Source organism: Cladophialophora immunda (genome assembly GCF_000835495.1).
Source record: "Cladophialophora immunda strain CBS 83496 unplaced genomic scaffold supercont1.13, whole genome shotgun sequence".
Taxonomy (NCBI): domain Eukaryota; kingdom Fungi; phylum Ascomycota; class Eurotiomycetes; order Chaetothyriales; family Herpotrichiellaceae; genus Cladophialophora; species Cladophialophora immunda.
In genome coordinates, this window is record NW_015622553.1 from 2,981 (window position 1) to 25,669 (window position 22,689).

The 22,689-nt window shown below is 52.1% G+C and overlaps 6 protein-coding genes across 6 annotated transcripts; 3 read left to right on the forward strand and 3 right to left on the reverse strand.

Annotated features, from left to right (window-relative positions):
* Positions 1–1,127: 1,127 nt before the first annotated feature.
* On the reverse strand, positions 1,128–1,637 carry PV07_12545 (uncharacterized protein; the record flags this gene model as incomplete). The annotated part of the gene is made up of 1 exon (XM_016400080.1): positions 1,128–1,637. One exon carries the CDS (start codon positions 1,635–1,637, stop codon positions 1,128–1,130), a length of 510 nt encoding a protein of 169 aa, XP_016242269.1.
* Positions 1,638–1,842: 205 nt separating this feature from the next.
* Positions 1,843–4,010, forward strand: PV07_12546 (uncharacterized protein). The gene is made up of 2 exons (XM_016400081.1): positions 1,843–3,237; positions 3,288–4,010. Exons 1-2 carry the CDS (start codon positions 2,158–2,160, stop codon positions 3,981–3,983), a joined length of 1,776 nt encoding a protein of 591 aa, XP_016242270.1. The 5' UTR covers positions 1,843–2,157; the 3' UTR covers positions 3,984–4,010.
* A 1,032-nt stretch (positions 4,011–5,042) lies between these two features.
* Positions 5,043–5,508, reverse strand: PV07_12547 (uncharacterized protein; the record flags this gene model as incomplete). Its single annotated transcript, XM_016400082.1, is given in 2 exon segments — positions 5,043–5,348; positions 5,353–5,508. Coding segments are annotated over 2 exon segments (462 nt in total).
* Positions 5,509–13,555: 8,047 nt separating this feature from the next.
* Positions 13,556–14,245, forward strand: PV07_12548 (uncharacterized protein; the record flags this gene model as incomplete). The annotated part of the gene is made up of 3 exons (XM_016400083.1): positions 13,556–13,642; positions 13,702–13,867; positions 13,890–14,245. 3 exons carry the CDS (start codon positions 13,556–13,558, stop codon positions 14,243–14,245), a joined length of 609 nt encoding a protein of 202 aa, XP_016242272.1.
* A 3,219-nt stretch (positions 14,246–17,464) lies between these two features.
* On the forward strand, positions 17,465–18,493 carry PV07_12549 (uncharacterized protein). Its single transcript, XM_016400084.1, has 2 exons — positions 17,465–17,724; positions 17,779–18,493. The coding sequence occupies exons 1-2, from the start codon at positions 17,649–17,651 to the stop codon at positions 18,285–18,287; spliced, it is 585 nt and encodes a 194-aa protein (XP_016242273.1). The 5' UTR covers positions 17,465–17,648; the 3' UTR covers positions 18,288–18,493.
* Positions 18,494–19,724: 1,231 nt separating this feature from the next.
* PV07_12550 (uncharacterized protein) lies at positions 19,725–20,105 on the reverse strand (the record flags this gene model as incomplete). The annotated part of the gene is made up of 1 exon (XM_016400085.1): positions 19,725–20,105. The coding sequence occupies one exon, from the start codon at positions 20,103–20,105 to the stop codon at positions 19,725–19,727; it is 381 nt and encodes a 126-aa protein (XP_016242274.1).
* Between the last annotated feature and the right edge of the window lie 2,584 nt (positions 20,106–22,689).

The following is a 22,689-nucleotide window of genomic DNA, read 5'->3' on the forward strand; positions in this document are numbered from 1 at the left end:
TCTTCCTTGGTGATCATCTCGGTACAAACAACACAGCTCTGGCCTATTTCCTTTTGGGTTGCTCCTCGAACTTTGCCAACACTTGGATGGTTGTTGGCGTACAAGCGCTTTAACTCGCATAGAGCAGGATGATTTGGAAAGGTATTGCTGATATAATTGAGAATTCCCATAGCCTCAGATAGACTTCTCTACTAGCTCACGATAGGCCGTCTTCAGCGGCCCGAAGGCGCTGACGTCGCATGGCTGGGTCTTGTGAGAGGTGTGAGACGGAAGTCGACACAAAATAATGTTGTTCTCATGACAAAATTGCAACACTTCAAGGGACTCGTGGGGCCCGAAACCGTCATTGATCAGGATGCGCGGTCGGCCATTGGCCCGTGCCTTGGTCTCGGGATCAAACACGGGACGATACCAGCAAGTTGTTGCTCGGCCCACCACAGAAGTCCCACGTCTCATCAAGGTGTCCAGGATAAATCGGTCGTTTCGCCCATCGCGTGTGATCTTCATGTACCTTGAACCATTCAATTCCACGATAGTCGGATCAAATCCGAGCTGCTCTTTATCCATCCAGAGAAACCCCAAGACCACCGAAATAAATCTCGCGCCGTCTTTGTTGATATGAAATAATGCCGAAGCAATCCCGCCAATACGATCAAACTCCCACAACCTCATGATCGTACCATAATCCTAGTAGCAAGGGCATGAACCTCTACGGTGCATCTGCAACACGCTGGCAGAGGTCTCCGCAAATCCACTCCTGTGTTGATCCTTGCACGGCGGGAACCTTGCGTCCCATCCATCTAACCTCGGTCCCCTTGGGCAAGCAATTCGGCCGCGATAACTCCAAAGGACCAAGTGTCGACTGCGTTGGTATAAGCCAGATCCTACTTCCAGAACTAGGTCCTCTCCTCTCCTCTCGACTCCTTCTTTCTTAGCTCTGTTAAGCTCATGCTCTCCTTTATATTATGATGGTCATGTCGAGAATCATCTCAACCCCATATCTCGAGGCTGTAGGCAACCGAATACCAAGTCCGCGAAGCCATTTCCCATCAGAGCGTTGTAGCCTCTCCTTACCAACGAGAAATTATCAGCAGGTACCATGGCTTGAAGTCGACTGGATGGCCCTTTCATCTGTATATTTCTTCGCTCGATGGTGGGTGTTCCAGGTCAAAAAGCCGGAATCCCGGCATCGAAAGCGATCTTGTGCGCGTGATCATGGAATGGCGATGATATTTTTGAAGTGATCTCCTTGACTTGGTGATGCCATCTTGTCTCACTAGTTTAATAGTACTATTCCGTCTCCCTTGTTTGATTGTGTTGTCATTCACTTCTCTTGTTAACTGCGCAACAACCGAACCGCGTTTCGCGCTTTTCTTCGGTGCGTTCTGTTCGGGTGTTGGAGATCGGCTTGACGGAGGTGTTGGTGTTATCGATTTAGGGGAGCGTAGAGTCTGGTCACGGAAGTATTTTCGATAATAAAGGCGGGTAGAGGAAAGTTGATCGTCGGGCGTAAGGCTTCTTCGGATGGAAAGAGCCTTCCGAGGGGTTGACCCATCCTGCAGCATCAAAAGCTGCTCAGTCGCACCTTCGACTACCGCCTCCGCAATGGCAGAGCAAAGTCGGAGATCGATATTCATCTACCTCTGCTATGGAAGTGTGGTTAAGTGAGAAAAGAAACAAAACATGAGCAGCTCGCACGGAAACCGCACCCCTCAGTTTTCGCCAAGCATTGCCTAGCCCTTCCGGGAAGTGCCGTAACGCCAGCTACCCTGGTCCCTTGTACTCGCGCTGTTGTCTCTTCGGCGTTTAGGTTCGTCTTCAGAAGCCCTTTCCCACGACCCCCTTTTCCATCTATCTGAAACACTGCCGCGCATAAATGGCGGCATCATTGCATAATCGTCCGTCTTCACAGGCCAACCATTTGTCATTCTTTCGATGCCCATCCGACAGAATATATTTGGCCCAAGGTCTCTTTTGGGGCAAGCTATGGCCTCGTTAGGATAACCGCCCCAGGGTAACCACCGTGAATGCCTTTCATGAAACGCTCTTACAATCCAGGGAAGTCTTTGGTGGTGTCTTACACTTAAGCCGAACTTAAAAGAGTCGAATAATCCCATTAACTACATCCTTTTCACAACTCATCAGCATAGGATCGTTATGGGACCTCCGGGTGATGTGGACAAGGCATCTCTTAAAGACACTATTCGACTCGATGATACCAATGACACCATTCGACTCGACGATACCAACGACACCATTCGACTCGACGATACCAACGACACCATTCGACTCGACGATACCCCTGATAGCACTCGGCAACTCGACGATATACATGATCCCGCTCGACAACTCAACGATACCATTCGGGTCGAAAATCGCCCCGATAGCTCGGTCGTTCCAGTCACTTGGTCACTCCCACCAACGAGCTCAGACTTTGCCCGACTTGTGCCAGTCAATCATCAAGCGAAGATAGCGTTTCACGAAATTGCAACCATTCTGAAAACAGACGGCTGTTGGAATCCCCACTGCCGGAAGTTTATCCATGTTTCCGATGTCAAAAGCAAGGTCATTTCTGGGCGCTCGAAAGAGAGCGATACCTCTGATGGTGATACTGAAACACAAGAGATCTATACCGGCTATTTTCGCCTGAACCTTAGCATACTGCCGGACAAATTTCCCCAGGGTTGGATAATTGGAGCTGGCCGCTCAGGTATGGACCACCTTGGAGTGGACTTCCTCCTAACAATCAAGGGTAATCGGGACCGTGTACGAGGACGCCACGCAAGTATCAAGCACCATAAGGTCAGCCGACATCTTATGATCGCGCCGGCGCCTGGGAAGGGGGCGGTGCTTAATGGTGAAGAGGTCCCTACGGACGGGAGAGTGCTTGAGAGTGTGCGTATGGGTCTAACAATTGGCAACCTCACTTTCAAAATAGAATTTTTACCCACAAATGTCGCTACTTACAACGAACAGCTCGACGAAATTGTACGGGAAAGTGGAACGTGGTTTACAGAAAGGATTGAATCGATCGATCCTACCCCATCGGACAACCACCTTATACTCCAGGGTTATCAGATCCAAACTCCACAAGCATTTGGAGCGTATGGAGTTGTAAGCCCATGCGTTAATACCTCCTCTGGGAACGTTTATGCGGTGAAACGGATCCAACGAACGCAATCCTCTTTCGACCAAATTGGAGACGAGATCGCGATCCTCAAGCTCTTAGAGAAACATGTAAGTAAAACAGCCTGTTAGTTGTTCTATACTAATATTTCTGGTCGAAGCCTCATATATGCGCCCTGACTGAAGTCATCTACTCAGACGGCGACGATAGCTCCATGGGGAACAGAAGGATTAACGATGTATATATGATTTTCGAACCCTGGGCTCCTAGGACCCTCCATGCATTGATGGCGTCGCAAGTGAGCCCTTCTATACGTTGGAGGGCCTTCCACCAGGGCGCTCAAGGTATTCGATACTTCCACTCTTTCGGCGTTATTCATCGGGACCTCAAGTTTGGTAATATTCTCGTTGTCCAACTCGATCCACTACGTGTGGTCATTACTGATTTTGGCCACGCTACGACCTTTACAAACTCCCAGGACCACATGAAAGGCACAATCAGCTACCTCCCTCCTGAAATAATCGAGCTGAAAGAAAAGTCGAACGACCCGAAGCGTACCCCACCAGACCCAGCCTTACGTTGGTCGTGCAAGTCCGATGTCTACAGCTATGGCCTAGTCGGATGGGCTTTGCGTCATGGATATTTCAAGCGTCCAGTAGACGGCATCGACAAGATCGTGCACAAAGGTCTTCTAGCAACTCTTCAAAATTCCAGGACGGCCGCGGATGAAGTTTTGGAAGATATGCTGGCATGGGATTCCGACTCGAGACTAGAAATGCGCGAAGTCCTGCTGAAACCGTGCTGGTCCGAGCCCGAAACACCGTGCATTGAGAAAAAAAGAATTTTCCCCGGATAATGAACGGTTCACTCGGATATACAACTTGCAGGAGAGGCGGTCTCCGATCCCTTTAGAGACGTAGTCTCTGCGTCAGGCGATCGGTTACTCGGCGAGGACAATCTCGGTCTCAATCATTTAGCACTTCTGCTAATCTGTTTGCTTCTAGTTAGTCAAGATCTTTCTCTTCAAATTATACCATTCTTCTCTGTTGACGGATGTAATGGGAGCGGCAGGCGCGGTGGCATTGCAAGTAGCGGCAGAGCTCGCTGTGGCTGCAGCAACTTCCAATTCGCTGTGACTGTGCGAGTCCGAACACACCCTATTCCATGGGGTGGCGCTTTCTTGACGAACGCACCTGCGTAGGTTCTACTCGGGCTCTCCTTCACTCTGTTAAACTCATGTTACAAGTATTGTCCAATCGCAGCATGTCCCCTTAGCATTGTCAGATGAAGTCGAAGTTCGAGCAATATGCTGGGAAAACTTGGTGTCTTGAAAACAACCAGGTAACGACTCATCATCTCATCGTTCACTACGCTGAGATCATCACATGATTTCTCTCTCGCGCTCATGCCTCGTGCATCTTCTTCCTTTTCAACGGGACTAGGCCAATCGCTGTTACATGCAGCCCGGAAACTCAATTGACAAGAGGATCAAAAGTTGCACTGGGTATCGGTACGAAGACCGTCGGTGTCTTTTGCGTCTCTGTTTGCCTACGACCACATGGAGTGGAAGGTTTATTTACGAGGTGCCCATCCCATTCTTGACCCATATCCTGACAGACGCAGTAGCTCGCCCTTTCATGCTCTCCAAGTCCTCGTCAATGAGCGACCATATGCTTCCCTCGGCCAAAGACATCCAATACCCCAAGGACATCCAGATGATTTTGAAGCTCCGCTGTGACCAAATCGCCTGAGAAGGAGGGTTACTTTGATATTGACGCGCACAATATCCCACGACTCGTCAAATTCCTTTCTTCGAGAGAACACCGGCGACTGTGGCTCCGTGTTCATCATCTTTTCTCTTATGCGGAAAATCAAAGAGTACCGTCCTCGAAAGCCACGGTAAGCCGTAGTTAGATTAACTAAGAATGACAGAGATGTCGCATCTCAGTTCGCAGTTTAATGACTCGAGTAGATTTGATGCGTTTTCGACTTTTTGTGAAATTCTCTGCAAACAAGACTGAAAATAGTCTCCTGTCGATGTCAACTTCTGTATTTCCTGTCGAAGTTGTTCGGTCTCTCGATCCTTTCGATCTACTTCCTCTTGAGCATTTGTGGCCTGGTCGCGCAGTAATAGCACCTCTTTGGCGAGCATTTGGTTTTCAGCTTCCAATTGCTCAGTTAAAAGACTAGGTCCCGGCTCTGGGTCTGACGACCGTGGGCGCTACAGACATATAATAGACGGTGCTTTGCCAGACTTCATCATCGCTCGTTGCCCATTTGTCAAGCCCTCCAGATTCATCTTGTGCTACGGCTTTAATAGACTTTTTAACTTCGATCTCCCGACATAGAGCCTTATAGGCCCCAATCGATTGATCGCTCATATTTTTAGTAAATAGTTTTTGAAGACGTGGAGGATATTTCCAACGGTATGGATCGTTGATCGTTGGAACCAGGCGAACTTGTGACGGCTCTATGTGCAGTCCTAGCTTTTGTTCTGCAATTATTAGAAGCCTTTCAGATTATAACTAGCATCTGATCTCACCGAGATGGTTTGATAACACGCAACGGCATTTGCTTCTCCATCTTGCGCGGTCTTCATTATTCCGACGAGCGGGCATCCCCGGAAAGGCGACAGCGAATCGAGTTAATTCTCAGTCTCATGAGAACCTTTGTGCTTCGACACTATACAGTAAACTAGCTACATTATATTGCAATTTACAATATAGGGGGAACAAAGGTGGAAGGGGGATCAGAATTGGATCTCATCTTTTCTCTACATGAGAGCCCAAATCGGAGCCCGAGAGAACAAAGGGGACCCGAAAAGGCTGCTCGACTTTTACCTCAATGTCCACATCTTCTTGCTACACACACACACAATTTATTACGCCCGGCGCCAAAGCCGAAAGGGCAAGCTCAAGCTAAACTACTAATACAATTCTCAAGATATAACCTAACGTGCATCCCCGCGCAATGAAATGCCCTAGGTATGGACCCGCTTTGACTTTGCACGCCTCTCTATCCACCGCCACCACGAAATCTGCGCAGCAAAGGATGTAAAGCGATCACATAGACATCGAATTGCCCATACACCTCTTCTCTGCGAAAAATTACCACCGCTGGTGGGTCGTTACTCGCAGCGAAACGCCGCCGGCTTTGGGCTCTCCGCCACGCCGGCGCCGCCGCTGAAGTGACATCTCAGGCTGCCCTGGGCTGAAGTGTATTCGTGGACGGCGCCGCCTCTGCTCTCGCGCCCTGCACACGTCCGGTGGGGTCTTGCCACGTTGTTCGTGCGCACGGCGCTGCAGCGCTCGTCGCGTAAGAGATCGCGATGCACGGAAGTGGACACGCGGTACGAATCCGCGAACCGTTGACACGGCTTGGCAGGAACGTCATGACAAAGGTCGTGACGGTAATTCAATGTAATCGACTGCGTCTCGACACCATTATATACTACGATTGAACGGAATTGGGGAGCTGTCATTTGAATAGAGTCCAATGCTGTGCCGTACTGAACTGACTCATCTGTCTTGCCTATGCGCCACAGTACTGAGGCGGTGCGCTTCACGCCACATGTTCCAGCCTCCGTCCTCGCGCCTGCGGCCCTCCACAGAGGCGTCACGGCTGCCTTGCGCCGGCCAGCTGCGAGGCTCGATACATACAAGTACATATTTCAGCCTGATCGGACATACTTCTCCATGGCTGGGTCCCAGCCAGGCCCCGCTGTGACTGAATGACACTATGGGGTCATACGTTACAGATGGTAAAAAGGTACCTCAAATGACTCAATTCTAGAGTCATTTGAGCCGTAGTAATACTTTATGTCACACCGTGACTACCAAGAAAACACGTGTAAGGCTCTACCACAGCCTTGCCATGACTCAGCCACGTGACAATCCCACCGTCGAACCCCTTGCAGTCCTCAAATCCCTTGCATCCCACTATTGAAAGCCCTTACATCCTCCTTACACTGCGATGTAACAGTCAAAGAGCCTAGATGTCAGGAAGAGGTCTACAGTCCCTTGGGGATCGCCCAAAAAGACTAAGAAATCCTGTCATTCCATGACAGAATCTTGGACCTCTAAGCTATATTCCTGTCAGAATCCCATTCATGACAAAGGGAGTCAGGAGAATCTCGGGCGTTGGCTCAGGGTATGGTAATTCTCACCTGATTATCATTGCATGAATATCCTGACCTCCTGATAGCTCTATTTTACTTGTATATTTGAAGGCATGGCGCTACCTGGACCGGGGCCGCCAGTCTTTGGATTCGTAAATTGTTTGCCATTCTGATACCATATTCCATTTGTGCGGTGGTTAGGGCAATTACCCTGCCTTGCAAAAAACATCCCTTGTGAGATTATGCCACTGTTACTTATCACTGTACCATCACCTCTAGAACAAACTTTCACATACAAGGTATCACAATATCTCATGGATTTCGTCCACATAGATGGCACAAGCGTGCGGGGTGAAATCCTGGGAGTAGGCGGTTCAGGGTTAATCATTCGGCATGGGCAGTTCGCTGACAAAATCCCACGACTCTCGCTGAAAATTGACGTGCCGAGCGGAAGACTGACGCCCGAGGAAGGTGATTTCGACATGCGTCGGTGTAGGATTGAACAGATGATGCGGGAGAAGGCAATCTATCGCAGACTTGGTGCTTATCCTGGAGTCGTTCCTTGCTTCAAGCTTGAGACACCTGAGCCGTTGATTCGAATGGCTTATATGGGGAATGGCAACCTTCGCGAATACCTAGCCAGAGAAAGGCCGAACAAGAAAACACAACTATCTTGGTTAACGGATATGGCGCACACCCTCGAACATATTCACACATGTCGCATCATTGTCGCCGACATCCGATCAGAGAACCTTCTACTCGACGAGAATTTATCTATCAAGTTCGCCGACTTTGGAGAATCTAGTTTAATGCCTCTCGATTGGGATATGAAGGAACCAGATGAAGATGGAGAATCTGTCTCGACCGATATCGGAAAATTTGGTGCAGTGATGTATGAGATTTTAACAGGCCAACGTTGCAAATTTGATCTCATGCAAAACTGGAAGAAACCTGGAGACCTGCTTACTTGGCCCATAAGAGAGAGCCTCCCTTCAACAGACAACTTATGGTTGGGCCACATTATTGAAGCCTGCTGGACCAAGTCTTTCGCATCAGCTCACGAGCTTGCAGCGGCTTTGGAGACACAAGATGTCGTTTCGAGAGAATCCAACCTTGCTTTCGAACTGACTTACCCGACGGCAGGACCAATAGAGTCCAATACGGTGGCACGGTTGGTGTAACCACTCGGCGAGCATGCAAAATGCCACCCCGAGGTTGGGTGGGTGGTCCAAGCACTGCGATGGGTGGATGACGGCCAGATGATGAGTGGAGAAAGGGACCTCCCATCTGCCGAGATGTATTCCCCCGCGGTCACTAACGTCCGATTTATTAGGCTGGGGGGATGGCTGAGGGTAGCCGTCCACATTCCGATGGTGCTTAGTATGATATTAGACGTTGCCGGAAGTTTTGCAGGTTGTACGCCTGGGAAGGTGTTGGCAACCGATTGGTAGAGACGTCACGGTCACGATAGTAAGAGACTAGGCAATATATGACGCCGTCGGCTTTGACCTCCTTCATCTTCTTGGTCAGTTCGTCTCCATTAGAGCAGCAGGAGGAATCTCTCGACATGGGTATCTGTTGAGAAGACTGAGAAATCTCTTTACGGAAGAAGAAAGTCTCGTCTGTCCAGACCTCCCCCCAAGACCGTCCGTCGCTCCACGCGGACGTATCCTGCTCCGTTTTCCGGATATAGATAAAGACGGAGCCGCTCTCGATCGTCAAGCACCCTTGTGTTTCCTCGGAGAGGGTCCCGGCAAAGCACCAGAGCTGCCTAAGCCTACAAGCCTCGATGAGAATGGCCACGTCCTCGGCGCTTTTGACATGCCCATAGAAGGCGGGTGCGAGGATGCTGGACCTGATCGCCGGTAGCGATACGGGTTTCAGTCGATTCCTGTGAGGATCATAGTCAATCAGAAAAGGGTTCCCTTGTCGGTTGGGTAGACTGACGGAAACTGTGTGAGGCTGGAGGGGGTCGGTCTGCGTGAGTGGATAGCGCTGGCTGAGTTGGTCGTATCGACATTCTGATCGCGGGGACGGGTAGGATAATGGGACCGCTGGAGGTGGATGAAGCCGATTAACCAGTGGGGACGAGGCTGAAGTCGCTCTTCCAAAGTACCCCTCCGTTCGCTGGTCTATGGCGTTACCCTCGTTTGGCCAGGAATGGGTGGTCTGGTTGTTCTCTTGGGGTTTCTTCTTAATTTTCCAATGTTCGTGTTGACAAGACAGCGGTGTACGGCGTCTCATGTGAGAGGAAATCGTTTTCCAGTCCGTCCCATACCGTCCGACTAACTGTAATAGACGATAGTCCTCTTCTCCAGTCCAGCGGCCCCCCATTGCTCACTTCGACCGAATACACTTAAATTCAAGGAATTCTCTCCCAAGACCTGGCTGGATCCAAGACCAAGAGTCCCTAAGAGCCCTCCTGCATTCAAGTTCCGGTTTGAGGCGACAGTAGAGTATGAGCGTGGCGGTCGGGGTAGTGGACTGACGAACACGCTTTCTGAAGAAGCCTGAGGAGAGGAATACTTAGTATTGGACCCAAAGGCATATGTTAGAAAGTTTGGATGAGAGATAATTAAGAAGAAGACTTTACGCCGCCTTTAAATGGCGGCCATAGCGGTCGTTATGCCTAGTCCAGCCAGGAGTCCAGGACGTCGGTCCCTTGCACTTTCCGTCTCCCACCGATAAACCCCCGTCTTTTTGGCCGTTATTAAGCCAAAGCATATGAAAGCCTCTCCCAAACAGGCAAATAGTCTTTGACATTACAACAAAAGACCTACGGCTCGACAGGTGCCGCCTAGCGACGGGTGCTAACGAAAACATCTCCGGGGGCAAAAGTTAACGTCCAACGAAGCAAGGTTCGAAAGCAGGAACCCCACAGGTAGAAGCGTAACGGCCGCTTTTCATCCGAGCGTCGCGGGCGACAGGCGAGGCGGGTTGCGGGGCCCGGAACGTGAGGAAGATAGCGACTTGCCGGAAGCGGATAATAAGTAATAAGTCCCTTCCCCCGCTACCTACGCCGATTCGTCCTAGTGAGACGGGGACACCGTCCTGGGGCCAAACGCCTCGCTAGTCGAAAGGTCGGTCGTAATTAAGGGTTACCCCTGCGGTGACAACCATCACCGTCACCACCTCGTCCCTGGGAAAGTCTCCTCTTTTTACGGAGTGCCCCTGTGCTCTTTCCACAAAGTCGGCTTGGTTATGAAGAGCTGCGACGATAACAATTCTCGCCAAGTGGTCCGGTTGGTCACCCCAATGAACCTTTCGGGGGCTGACGCTCTCTCGGTAGCCATCGACCGTCGACGACCACCGGAACAACCCGAGGCGATTGCGACGACAACGGTGCGGGTGGACTCAACAATGCGCTTACACTGGTGCGGAAGACCCAGGGTCTGGCGTCTTCATTGATCGGTGCCAGGGCACGGCTCGACTCCCCCTGGGAGCGTCTGCACCGTCGTGTTTGACTATCCTCCCAAAAACGGCAACCCGGGCAGTGTGACGACGCCCTGAGTAGTGTTGGTGCAACGCTACCTGCGTGGCAGGATTGACGAGAGATCTCCCTGTAGCCACCGCCATTTGTACGGAACCACGCAGTTACGCCACCTGAGAGGGGCCACAGGCGGTCGGACCAATACACACAGCTACCCAAGCATGACTAGCTCAACACGGTGATCTTGCTTGGCCACGGGATACCTCGAACTGCCCCTTCCCCGTAACCGGTGACCAGGTTCTCCCGTTGGAGATGACGGTTCCGTCACGCCAGAGAGTTTGTTTATGCTAGCGCGAATCCAAGCGGAGCGAAGGAAAGTGGGCCGTGACTAACTCAAAGTTTACCGCAAGTATCCTCGCCAATCCAGTCTGGCACTCCAGCACGCCTTCGACGCGGGCAGCATGGACTGAGAGCGTCAATCTAGGGCATCTAGTTTTTTTTTTGTTCATCCTTCTACTGGAGCGACGATACTTCCCTGCTTTTAAAATGCTACCTGCGTTCGGAAGTTGACGCACGAGGACTACAATTTATCGGGCATTTCGCGTCGGGCGCCTGTGACTCGTTCGTGCGGAGCGAGGCCTCAGATATCCCAGCCCAAACTCGTGGATGGATGGACCTGCCGTGGGTAGATCTAGTGCGACTATGGCAGGCCTTGGTAGACCATAGAAAGGTTTGGGAGAACCGTCGGGAGAGACAGTGTGATGAAAGTCCGTGGAACCGCGTAGGTAACACTAGCGCAACCAATGGCCCAGTAAATCCCATTATAAGAGATAGAGGTGAACTATGCCCAGTGTGCGGTACAAGCTACGTGGTCCGCTCGCATACAAAGTCGGGATCGGCTTCAATATCTTCACACGGATAGAGGGTCGCGCCGTTCTAGGATCAAGTAAAAGGAAGAGCAACCGACCAGTCAGTCTAGCCGTCGACCTCGTCGTCGACGGGGTGATAACATCTAGGGACGTGATCGGACGAGAGGATTTCCCCGGAAGGTAGAGTGAATGGGATTGTAGCAGGCAGCGAGTTGGGCCGTCTCGGGCAACGCAGTCGGGTCGCAACCACAGCGCAACAGCACATCATACAGAGCACCGCTTTACCCAGCGACAAATCCTTAGACTCTGCAAAGTCGATTTCCGTTTCCCGGGCCTAACAAGAGTAGAGTCATCTCCCGCGACTTGACCTCTCTTCACATCCGGCACACCGATCAATATATTTTGCTCGCAGTTCCAGTAACTAAATGCACTTGACGCCGTCTACTAACAACATTCTGGCCGGTACTATATCACCGTCTTCAATCAACATTCCATACATCGATCTTGGCCGGGACCGACTAAGAAGATTGGTGGCCCCATCTTGACCGCCACTGCTTTTTATCATCACGCGGACCGAAAGGGTCAATGATGAATCGACACGTCTGGCCGTGGCTGCCACCTCTCAGAGGTAGCCCGCGGGCCGCTGTGCGAATGCCCCTCCTTGGAGCCCGGCCCTAAGGAGACTAGGAGCGCCTTAGCAAAGGGTGTTTCCTCACCCCTGTCACCTGGAAGCGAATCACATCTTTAAGGCTCCTCCAAAGGGGGGGAGGGGACCGGTGACAGGATATGTCGTCCGGCGGACCCGGCAGACTTGTGGCTCAAAAGTGAAGAGTGGAGTCGGTTGCCTTGTGGTCGGTGGGTCTCATCGTGGTTCACATGGTTCGCAGTGAGAAACGGGGGCATGGTCACGGTATTGCCAGAGTGATCAAGACGATCTCGCGGCGCGTCTAGACCCCAAAGCCACGTCTCCAGGCCGAAACAAGGTCGATGTCTCGGGGACGACTCGTGGATGGAGGTGAATGGCATACATGGCGGCCCTGAAGATGGTCGACAAGGAACGTGTCGAGGTGTGTGGATACCCCGATTGAAGGTGTGGGACGAAGTTTTCAAGAGATGGTACGCCACAGACTCATGAGTCATTACTGATTCCACGTTTGATGGACCCACCTGGAATGTCTCTCGCGAGATGCCCGATCCACTTCGACTCTTCCTCCGCAAGGCTGTGTTATATCTTTTCGCCACCTATCCGTCAAATGAGAATACCCGAGTCCTCATTTGGCTTTGTGGCTTTAGGGCTCCACCACCCCTCCTTCTTTCTCTCAGGGTAGAACGAGGCATGTAGTTAGGCACTACGAGGGGGACATATGCCCGCCTTCACAGCCTCTCTGACTCGGCTGCGGAAGCCTCCGCGCATACCCCTGTGGAGATTGCAGGACCGCTATTCCGTGATCAAGAGTAACCCCTGCTCTCGAACACTCCAGAACGGAGTCCGTAGGCCACGCTCTCAATTTCTTGTTGTCGCGAGGCGGAGAACGGACGGGAGGGTGAACCTGTTTATGCCGGCGTTTCTTTTTCGGGCCACACAGCCCCGCTTCTTTTGCCCGCTCCGAGAAACGGCGTTTTGCTCATCTGAAAATCCATCAACGTTCACGCCGACGTATCCGAGCCTCTTCCATAACAAGGCGTCTATTTTTTGCGACCCCCGGTTGAACTCTGCGATCACCTATTGCCACCTACTATCTTCCGTTCAGGGCGTCCCACGCAACCCAGTGTCCCGGTCATACATATGATGGACTAGCTTCCCTAATCACAACGAAACTATTAAGACTGTGAACACACCCTCACCTTTCATCTAGATCTTCCTTCTTCCTACCCAATACCAATCTCAATGAGACCTGATCCCAATTATTTTGCTTCACATTCTATCTACCCGTCTCCTTCTTCTTGGCTTAGACTCAATATACCCATCGCCCACCACACATCGGAGTCAAAGCCACTGCTACACATCCGCCATGGGGAAAGGTCCGCTCCCGGATGAGGACTGGACCAAAATCTCGGACCTGGCGGAGAGACGGCGGATCCAAAACCGGATTGCTCAGGTAAATAATCCTCGTTGCTGGTGGTCGTCATTGTGCCCGATCCTGACACGCGGAAACAGCGAAACTATCGTAAGAAGCTCAAGCGAAGACTCGAAGATCTAGAGCGCCGTGCTGGGTCGTCTTCTGCCTCGCCAGAACAACAGCATTCGGAACTAGCTACCACTCCCGCCAAAGAGACTTCCCAGAAACAAACTCAATCCATGGCCCGCCAGCCTTCGAGATCAAGTGTGTCACACGAGGTGCCCAGAGCATCGCCAGAGATTTTTACCTTTGGATGACCACTCCTCACTCTTTGACGCTCCAGCTGGACGCCGTCTTTCAATCCATTCTCAGCCGGCATTTACCTTTTCGTCATACCCGCCGACCACAGCATATCTCCACTATGAGCACCAACAACACCCCGCGTATGACAACACGACCAGCCACTACTCGAGCTACCGATATCCCGTAGAGGTGACATCGTCGAGTCTGCCGCCGACGTTACCTACCATGGTGTCCTCAGCATACGGGAAGCAGGACCGCCTGTTTGGAGATGACGACATGTTAAGTCCATTCAGCATGAACTACGCCTCGCTGGCCGGTCTGCAAATGCCCTCGGACTAAGCATATTCAGGGGCCAATTCTCATGTAAATCCCACCGCTTTCCTCTCCCATTCACATTCCAGCCCACCCCGATTGAGTAGCAAAAAGAAACCCTCTCTCTGGCGGCTCAGTGCCCAACACCGGCTTCCAAGTTACCAAATTGCCCCGCTCAAATGCTGACTTCCTCTGGCTAGACACCACCGGTGACTTGATCCAAACTCGATGGATTTGGCCCACAACTCGCCCAACTCCTTTGATGTCCCGCTCCCGCCCGTCCCCTTTTCAGCTGTTTCCATTCCTCTATTCCAACCGCGGTGCCCACAAGTGCTATACAGGAAATCTCTATTTCCAATACCGCGGTTGCCACTTCACATTTCACTGGGAAGTGGATGCTTGCCCCCACACTAGGCGACGTCAAAGCTCGAGGAATCTGGTCGCCTCCGAATTGCCAAATTCCCGCTGCGCACCGTTGGCTCTACGATCTCGGGAATTGGTGTTGCCATCAAAACGGTAGCTTACGGTGTCGCTCAGCTCGGCGATGTCGTTTCTATGCGCAAAGCCTCGGAGTGGGTTCCGTGGGCTGACATCGCCATCGAGAAGAATGGCGAGACGAAGAAAATTGACTGGGCCGCGAAATTTGCGCAGGAGAACAAGGACCGAATGGCTCAGCTTGAGAAGACGGAGCGCTGGAACTGTGCGAAGTCGAAGGCTGCCACGGAGAAGTAGGGCGCGACGAAAGAATAGGACGATGACTCTATGGGGGACTCGAGCACATTGAGAGGGGGTGAGTGTGGGTATGGGAAAGAGAGCTCGTTTTGGGGGGCCGGGGGGGGGAGTGGTCAGAAGACGTTGCGGAGAACACAATTGGGTTTTTGTCGGGGTAAGTAGGTACGCCAATAAGGTCAGTTTAGCGGCCGACGCCGGAGAGCGACGGATGATGGGGAGGGCGCTTGGTCCTCGCTCAGAGGTCGAATAAGAACTGTATGGAGAGAGTGAAATTGAAATGTTCCCTTTAGTCTACATGACGAAAAGCCCCGGGCCTTCTCTCGGGTGACCCATTCCCGGAAGACGGTCAGGGTGGCCCTGCGCGCGTCAACTCGAAGATGGAAAGGGAAGATGCGGAAAGGAGAAGGCCAGCGAAGACCAAAAGATAAGGGGTTTACGTGTGCGAATGGTGGAGGGGACGTGAATGACCGCCAAAATGATGAGATGCGCATACCTACGAGAACACCATACTATAAGTAGGAGACGGCTGGACACCTATTACTTGAGATGTAAATGTCATAATCTCATCGGTGGCGACTGAGATCAGATCACAGGCGGTGCCTGAAATAGACGATACCTTCTATTATTTCCTCCCTCCTCCCTCCAAAATAGTGAAGTTGCTCTAAGCTGGGAAATTTCACAGTCCGCCTCCAGTCCGGCGGGATGCTCTATAAGTTTCATCGCGACGTTTCTAAGAATAATCACTCTAACGACCGCGAGAACAGGGTTAGCCCGCATAGTCTAGGGCTGTACGATTACTCCCTCTCCCACCAGAAAAGGGTTATGAGTTAGGTCTTCACTTCCTCTATCGAGATTTGGTGAGTAGATTCGGTGAGCAGATTCGGTGAGCAGATTCGGTGAGCAGATTTGGTGAGTAGATTCGGTGAGCAGATTCGGTGAGCGGATTTGGTGAGTAGATTTGGCGAGTAGATTTGGCGAGTAGATTTGGTGAGTAGATTTGGTGAGTAGATTTGGTGAGTGGATTTGGCGAGTAGATTCGGTGAGTAGACTTGGCGACGTAGATTATTCCAGTGATCTATAGAGAAACTGATGGGACGTCGCCAGTTCACGATATGATTATTCAGTGTACCTGCTCTCTCTCGCCCTCTCTCCCTCCCCTCCAAGTGTGTAACCTGTCCTTCGGTTATAGTACAAGTCTCGCGCCGAAGAGACGGACAAAATTCAAAGCCTATCCCGCCTCCGGATGTCAGCATAGTCATTTTCTCCGCCCGATCGCCGAGAGGCCTGCAAGATCTCTTTACAAGTCACCCTATCATCAAGCGATGGGCAATCGCGGATAGGCTACCGTCGCCAACGAGGTCTTCGACAAAGCTCCGAAATTATGTTATAAATTGAAGATGGTCACTAATTCGTCCTTCATCCTTCATCTAGGCCAGTCTGGCGAGTGATGGTGTGCCCGCCTGCCTCGAACTTCGGCACCTACAAGGTACGACCTTGACGAGGGGTCACCCCGTGGTCCGCGAAAGAGTGCCCTTAGCAGTGCCATCAATTGGAGAGGCTCCTCGGAGGGGCGGCCGATTTGAATCTCCCGCCGGCTGTGGGTGACCAACTATTGTCAAGAGGACATTCTAGCGTACGACTTTGGCCGCTTAGCTGACCGTATGAAATTGGCTTCTGGCTTGCTCGCGCAACCACACTGGGGGCGAGGGGTGCGGACAACGTCGGTGGGGAAATCAAGAACAGCATGTCCGCGGGCTCGAGCGCGGTACAATTCGATTTTATCCATCTCGCGGTCGGCAAGATCGGGGACCAGCAATGATGATAGAGTTATGTGCACTTGTGGCTTTACATAGGGTTGCTGAGGCACTAGCGATCTGTCCCGCTTACCCGAAGGGCCAATCGAGGACGGAGACATCATCGATCGATGAAGGCCCCTCCTTCTTTCCCTCGGGTTCTTCTGATCTACGTAGCGCGTACTGGAACGCTCCGGTCAGCTTCGCCAGAGAGTAAAAGCTCTGCGTAATCCGACCACGAAACTAGGGACAGCTGGCTCACAGCCTCCCTGACAGAGCACCTCATGTGGAGTCTCAGCTGGTCGGGGCACGGCAAGGAACGAGGGAAATTCTCGGTTAAAGACGGGTCCAATGAGTTAGTCGTAGCTAGAGAGACGATAAGCTTTAAAATTAGTCAGGCACACTCTAACAAGCACCCCTGAATTGTACTGTACATGCCTGTGGCGGCCTGTGGCGGCCTGTGGCGGCCTGTTGCCTTACGGCTGCCTTGCGCTTTGCTGGAGCCTTACTAGCTGGAAACCGCAAAAATCATCCCCGGTGCGGGCTCCCGCGGCGCGGAGGCGAACGCTAAATCTCCCTGCCGGAGTCCATAGTTACTATATCCACCGCCTAGTCCGTTATGGGTTACCGCCTTTTGGGTACCTCTAACAGGACTAATTCGCCATATCTACGTGGGAAATTGTGATTCGCCTTCCCGGGATTTACACATACCTCCAGGTCCCCTAACCGAGACATCGATCTTTAACTCAGGTAATTGACAATCCTCCCGGTATTCCAACAGCCTCGAGGTGGCGACCACTTGGAAAGGCTTCCCCCTCCCTCGCGTGCCTTCCTAGGTACTTTCCCGAATAGCTCGGCCGCGATTACCGCCAATCGTATATTCTCCGTCGCGTAGTGTCCCCGGCATGGTTCGACGGTCCGGGGCGAGAAGGCCGAATCTAGCTGAGAGAGGCTTGCGCGTGAAGAAGGTGCCGGGAGACGGTACGCTCCACGCTCTCTCACTTTCAAGGGTTGCGGTGCTCTAACCTATGATAGGCAATTGTCTATTTGCAGCTCTTTCAGACAAACTCTGCGGCAGTCCGATATGCCACACCCAAATACGTGCAACCGTCGTGAGCCACTTGCGGCAGAACCGGCAACATTTTGCCTCATTTGTAGAGGAGGATGAACCACAACGACGACGGACCCTTCGATCTACTACGTCGGCAGCTTGTCAAGAACCAAAAGATAGGTTTGAGAAATATCTGTCTAGCATGTCACTCTCGGGAACCTCTGGCGGACACCTTGAACTGCAGGCGTTCTGCGACGCCTTCGCCCGAATGGTTATAGTGTACGACACGTCTACCAAGAAGTCTGGCGGGGACGAAATTACGGAACGAGTCTTCACCCCTCAAGTGGGAGATACCGCCGTCGTCAAGTCGTCGCTTCGCATCGTTTTTAGTGGAGATGGGGAAAAGGAGGGACACTATGACTCGACCCAAAGCGAAAATGGAGGGGGCGAGATAGAGGAGCCTCTTCATCACTCTGCGTACACTCGGGCTTGAAAAGATCGTTGGATGGTGAAGAACTTAATTTTGTGAGCGAGAAAATGGACTGGAGAAATGGACTCACACAGAACAAGAGATGTCTCCACACAAAGAGTCGTCTCCGCCAACCTCGACGAAAGTCACGGAGACTACAGTGTAAGCTAAAAAGCATAAGAAGGTGGTAGTGAATAATCGGATGAACGCGATTCTAGCGTCCCTAACGCTGTATACTGTTGGGGTAGATCCGGATCTGGGGTTGTTGAGTGAGGTCCAAGTTGATCCTTGGGGTCTAATACATTGAATTCGTCCACTCATCCCCCCACCCCTCCCCCACCTTCTCTGATCTGCCGCTCTGCCGTCCCCCCGGTCTTACGATCATGGCTCGCTGTATTGGCCTATTTGGGATGTAATCGACACGCTGACACTGCACACCACCTTGACCTGCCGGTCACCTCCCCGTCCGATCCGGCTATGTTGAGATATCCATAGCTATGACATCTCTAGCTCTTGTCGGGGTCCTTTCTGCAACCTCCTGGCTTAGCTCGGTCCGATTCGAGACTCGGATTTGTTCTTGGAAGGGGGGTTGATGATGGATACTAGACGCTATGCATAAAGAGTCGTCGCTCACGGTGCTTGAACTGTAGGTATCCATATCGAAGCTCGGGCCTTGAGGCGGATGGTGTAACGCTGCACATCCAAGACGACGTAGCTGTCGGTCGAAATTGTTCCATCGTGCGAGGTTATACGGGGGCGTTTGATCAACCTTGTCGTAGGGAAGGAAAATCCCCCGGAGGAGGTCGATCTTAACTGAGCCGGTGAGGCGGACTGTCGGCCAACGTAGGTCCACCATCCAACGTATAGTAAATGCCTATCATCTTATTGACTAGGACCGTAGAACTATTGAGGGGACCCTTACGTCTTGCCCTATACCTAAAATGTAGGTGTGACCCCCGGCAGAGAACGGCGAAATTGAATAATGTGAAATGACCGTATGGGTCTACCCCGAGTAGATACATAGGTGTCCCGTCTGTCTCTCGTTTTCGGCGAGTTTCTGTCCTGTTTACGTAGACCTTGGCTAACCTTAACCCAACCCTAACCCGAGCACATTCCCGACCTAGGCGTTTCCCGGCGACGTTGTCAATGACGCCGTCGATCGACCTACCCACCAACCTAGTCTGATCCTCAATCGGTCTCCTAGAGAGCCTCCTAGATAAATACATCACCAGTATGGGCCATCCCAACCACGTCCCTAGTTCCTTGTCCATCCCGACTCGAGATTGATTACAGATATTCAGGCGGACCCGATATTCCCAACGAAAGGTAGAAAGGGGAAGAATCCTCAGCCACGGTCGGATGGGACGTGGCCATTTCGGCTGTGGTCCCCGAATACCACTTTTTTGTCTTTGTACCGAGGATTGCGAGGGGACCGGAGCCTTTGTCCGCTGCGGTATTGATTCAAAGATCGGAGTCAATGTTTGATGTGAGCCTGGGTGTGCCGCGGACCCGCGGTGTCTGTGTCATGTCTTTGCGTTTTTTCTCGCGGCCACTGACGTGCTTCAATGTGGCGGGATCCCGAGAAAGACCTATCGCCCGGGGAGATTCGCTTGATCTCTTCTCATCAGATCGCCATTTTTTGACTTTCCGCTGAAGCTGGTGTTCTGTGACGAAAATTTGCTGCGACTTGAGTTCCCTTCGGATGTTGGCAACTGACAAGGCCAAGTACGGCAACACCTGAGCTCTGATTTTATCCCAGGCTTCTTTTGGGATTCTCTTTCCGTAGCGGGTAGTGTTTGGATCAAACTCAATGATATTCAGGTCCTGTCGCGCTTTCGTCATGGTCGGCGACGTAACAACCCATCGACTGTACGAACAGTCCGCCTGGCGTATATTCCGAGGGGAAGACCTTCGACACCTTTTACTGAGGACATGGTTGAACAAGTAGGACGAGAGGGCGAAGTAGTCACCCTCCCGAGGAGAAAAAGAGAGACGGTCGCCGTGTCTGCTAATTGGTTCGACGTCGAGGAGGGGCCTCAACCGTGGCGTCTATGAGGATTTCCCGAATCGGCTTACTGCGACAGCCTGACTGTAGTTGCCATGAGAGTGAGCCCTTGAGACGGGACGTGGCCTTGCCTTGTGGAGAAGGTTACCAATCGCATTTGTTATGTCGGTTCAAGAAGCAGGGGCCGACCACAACGAATGCAAGAGCGACACCTAGCGCGGATAACGAGATGCCTCGACCGTGAAGCACAGACTGACATGCCCTTGTCGGTATATGACCTGATGGTAACCTCTGTCGTGATGTGAGCAGGCTGAGACCGGTCCGAACATTTCTGAAGTGCCTACGAGCTATCACGAAAACGCTGGGCTACGCACTAGTTGTGATGCTCCCACGATGGCATGAGCAGTATCATTTTTTTCCCCCTCTTTTGCTTTTCCTTTCCTCCCTTTCTCTCGTCTTTTCTTTTTGGGTCTTAGGCGCAGAGATTCGCTAGCGACGTTGGATAAATAATTGGTATAGCCCCCGGGTGGTGGGCCCTATGGGGGTAAATTGGCCCCCCGTTCTGACACCCCGATTGGGTGAATGACCAACCCTCGCCGTCGCGAGCGGGTGGTAGGCTTATTTGGTATTGGTCCTCCGTACATACCCTGCTTTTATCAGCCGAAACTAAGGAAGTTTAGCCAGTTCTCTCTGACGCACCGTCTAAGCCGCAAAGGGAAATCCTGATTGTGGCTTGTCGGGGCATGGAAGTCTCAGACGATTTCTAGTTTTGGCGATGGGCAGTTCCGAGTCCGGTAAATCTCAAGGGCTCTCTCTTTTTTTCCCGCACCATCGGTCACAGTCTCGCAGCCAGAACGTCAACAGGATCCCCAATGGAAGTGCTATCGATGGTTAACGGTCCACTACTACACTACGAAACCGGCGAGATTGATGGCGGTGTACGAGGTCAGTTCCCCAGAGTTTTCAGGCAGCAGCCTATCTCGTGTGGTATAGTAGAAGGCATCTTTATCCCCTTTTGCGTGTCTGCCTTTTTCTTTACTCCCTTTCCCTCCTTCCCCATCGTCATGCTTTTCGAATCAAGGGAGAGGGCCACGCGGCCTCGAGCGTCACATGATGAACATCGACGGGGCTTGTGACTGAATGACACGATGGGGTCGGGCATTACAGATAAGCAAAAAAGTCGTTCAAACGACTCAATTCTAGAATCATTTGAGCCGTATTAATACTTATGTCACAGCCTCTTCGGTGACTGGACCAGTCGAGAGGTGGAATGGGTGTCACGCGACGCGTACAAAGTAGAAGGCCCTTCCTTCGGACGATGCTCGGAGAACTCCTCTAAGTATTATCTACTCGGACTTCCGCACAGCGGCCAGACAGTGGCTGGACATCTTGTATATAGGTTCTCCCGGCCCCGTATGAATCTGCCGCGTTCCTCCATCGAGACAGAGTGCGAGCCCGGTGAACCTCCAAAAGTGGGCATAACGAAAAGCGTTAGTTGGTTAACCATAGCGGAAAGGGAATTTCTCTCTCCCCCATATTTAAACAGTATGTGACAATCCGATGTATTGGCCTTCAAACGTAATCCTAAGCGCCTTAGCTGTGATTTCGCCGACGTCGACGTGCTCTCTCCCAGTCTGAGGGAAGCTGGCGGAGGTTTGCCTCTCAAAATCTATGGTGATGGAGCCGGTGCCGGTCCGGCGGCGAGTGCGACACGGAGACCTGTCGGCTTGGTGAGATGAATGGACAGCAATCGTCTGTCCCCGGAGAGAGATCCGGCTATCGCTTCTTTCGTCGGGTTCCCTCACTCCCGTTGACGTAGACGTTTGGCCTGCGTTGAGAGGGTTGCCGCCCAACGTCTCCTATCGTCGTCAGGGGCGGCGAAGGTCGCCCTGTAGTGAACCACGTCCCTGGTACTCTCGTACCGGTCCGGTGCTCGATCGGTCTCCCGGCGCACTTGCCAGTACATCTAGTCTGCCGCTTGTGGCCCTCCTAACAAGCCAACGCTCTCAGCATCCTCGTTTCCTCCGCTACGGAGAGGATGACATCCTGCCACGGGGGATGCGAGAAAGACCGCCGCTATGTTAGTGACACGCATAAGTGAGCCTTGAACCTTTCGCCCCCGATCCAAGTCCCTACACCACTCGGCCAATATCAATTTAATCTGGAAATCAGGTGGAGGTGTGTGGCCGGGATGCCCACTCGCGCCCGGGTTGAGCAACGATAACTGCAGCGCCGTGAACATTCGTGGCACTCCCGGCGAGTTCGTCGAACACGTCCTCTTGACCCAGAGCCGAAGATGCCGCAAACAGTGCGTGAAAATCACCACAGGGGGGGGCCAAGTTGGTTGATCGCAATGGGGACAAATTTACCTACCTGTACCTCGTCCAAGGACTAGTGGTAGGGTGAGGTGGGTGCCGCAAT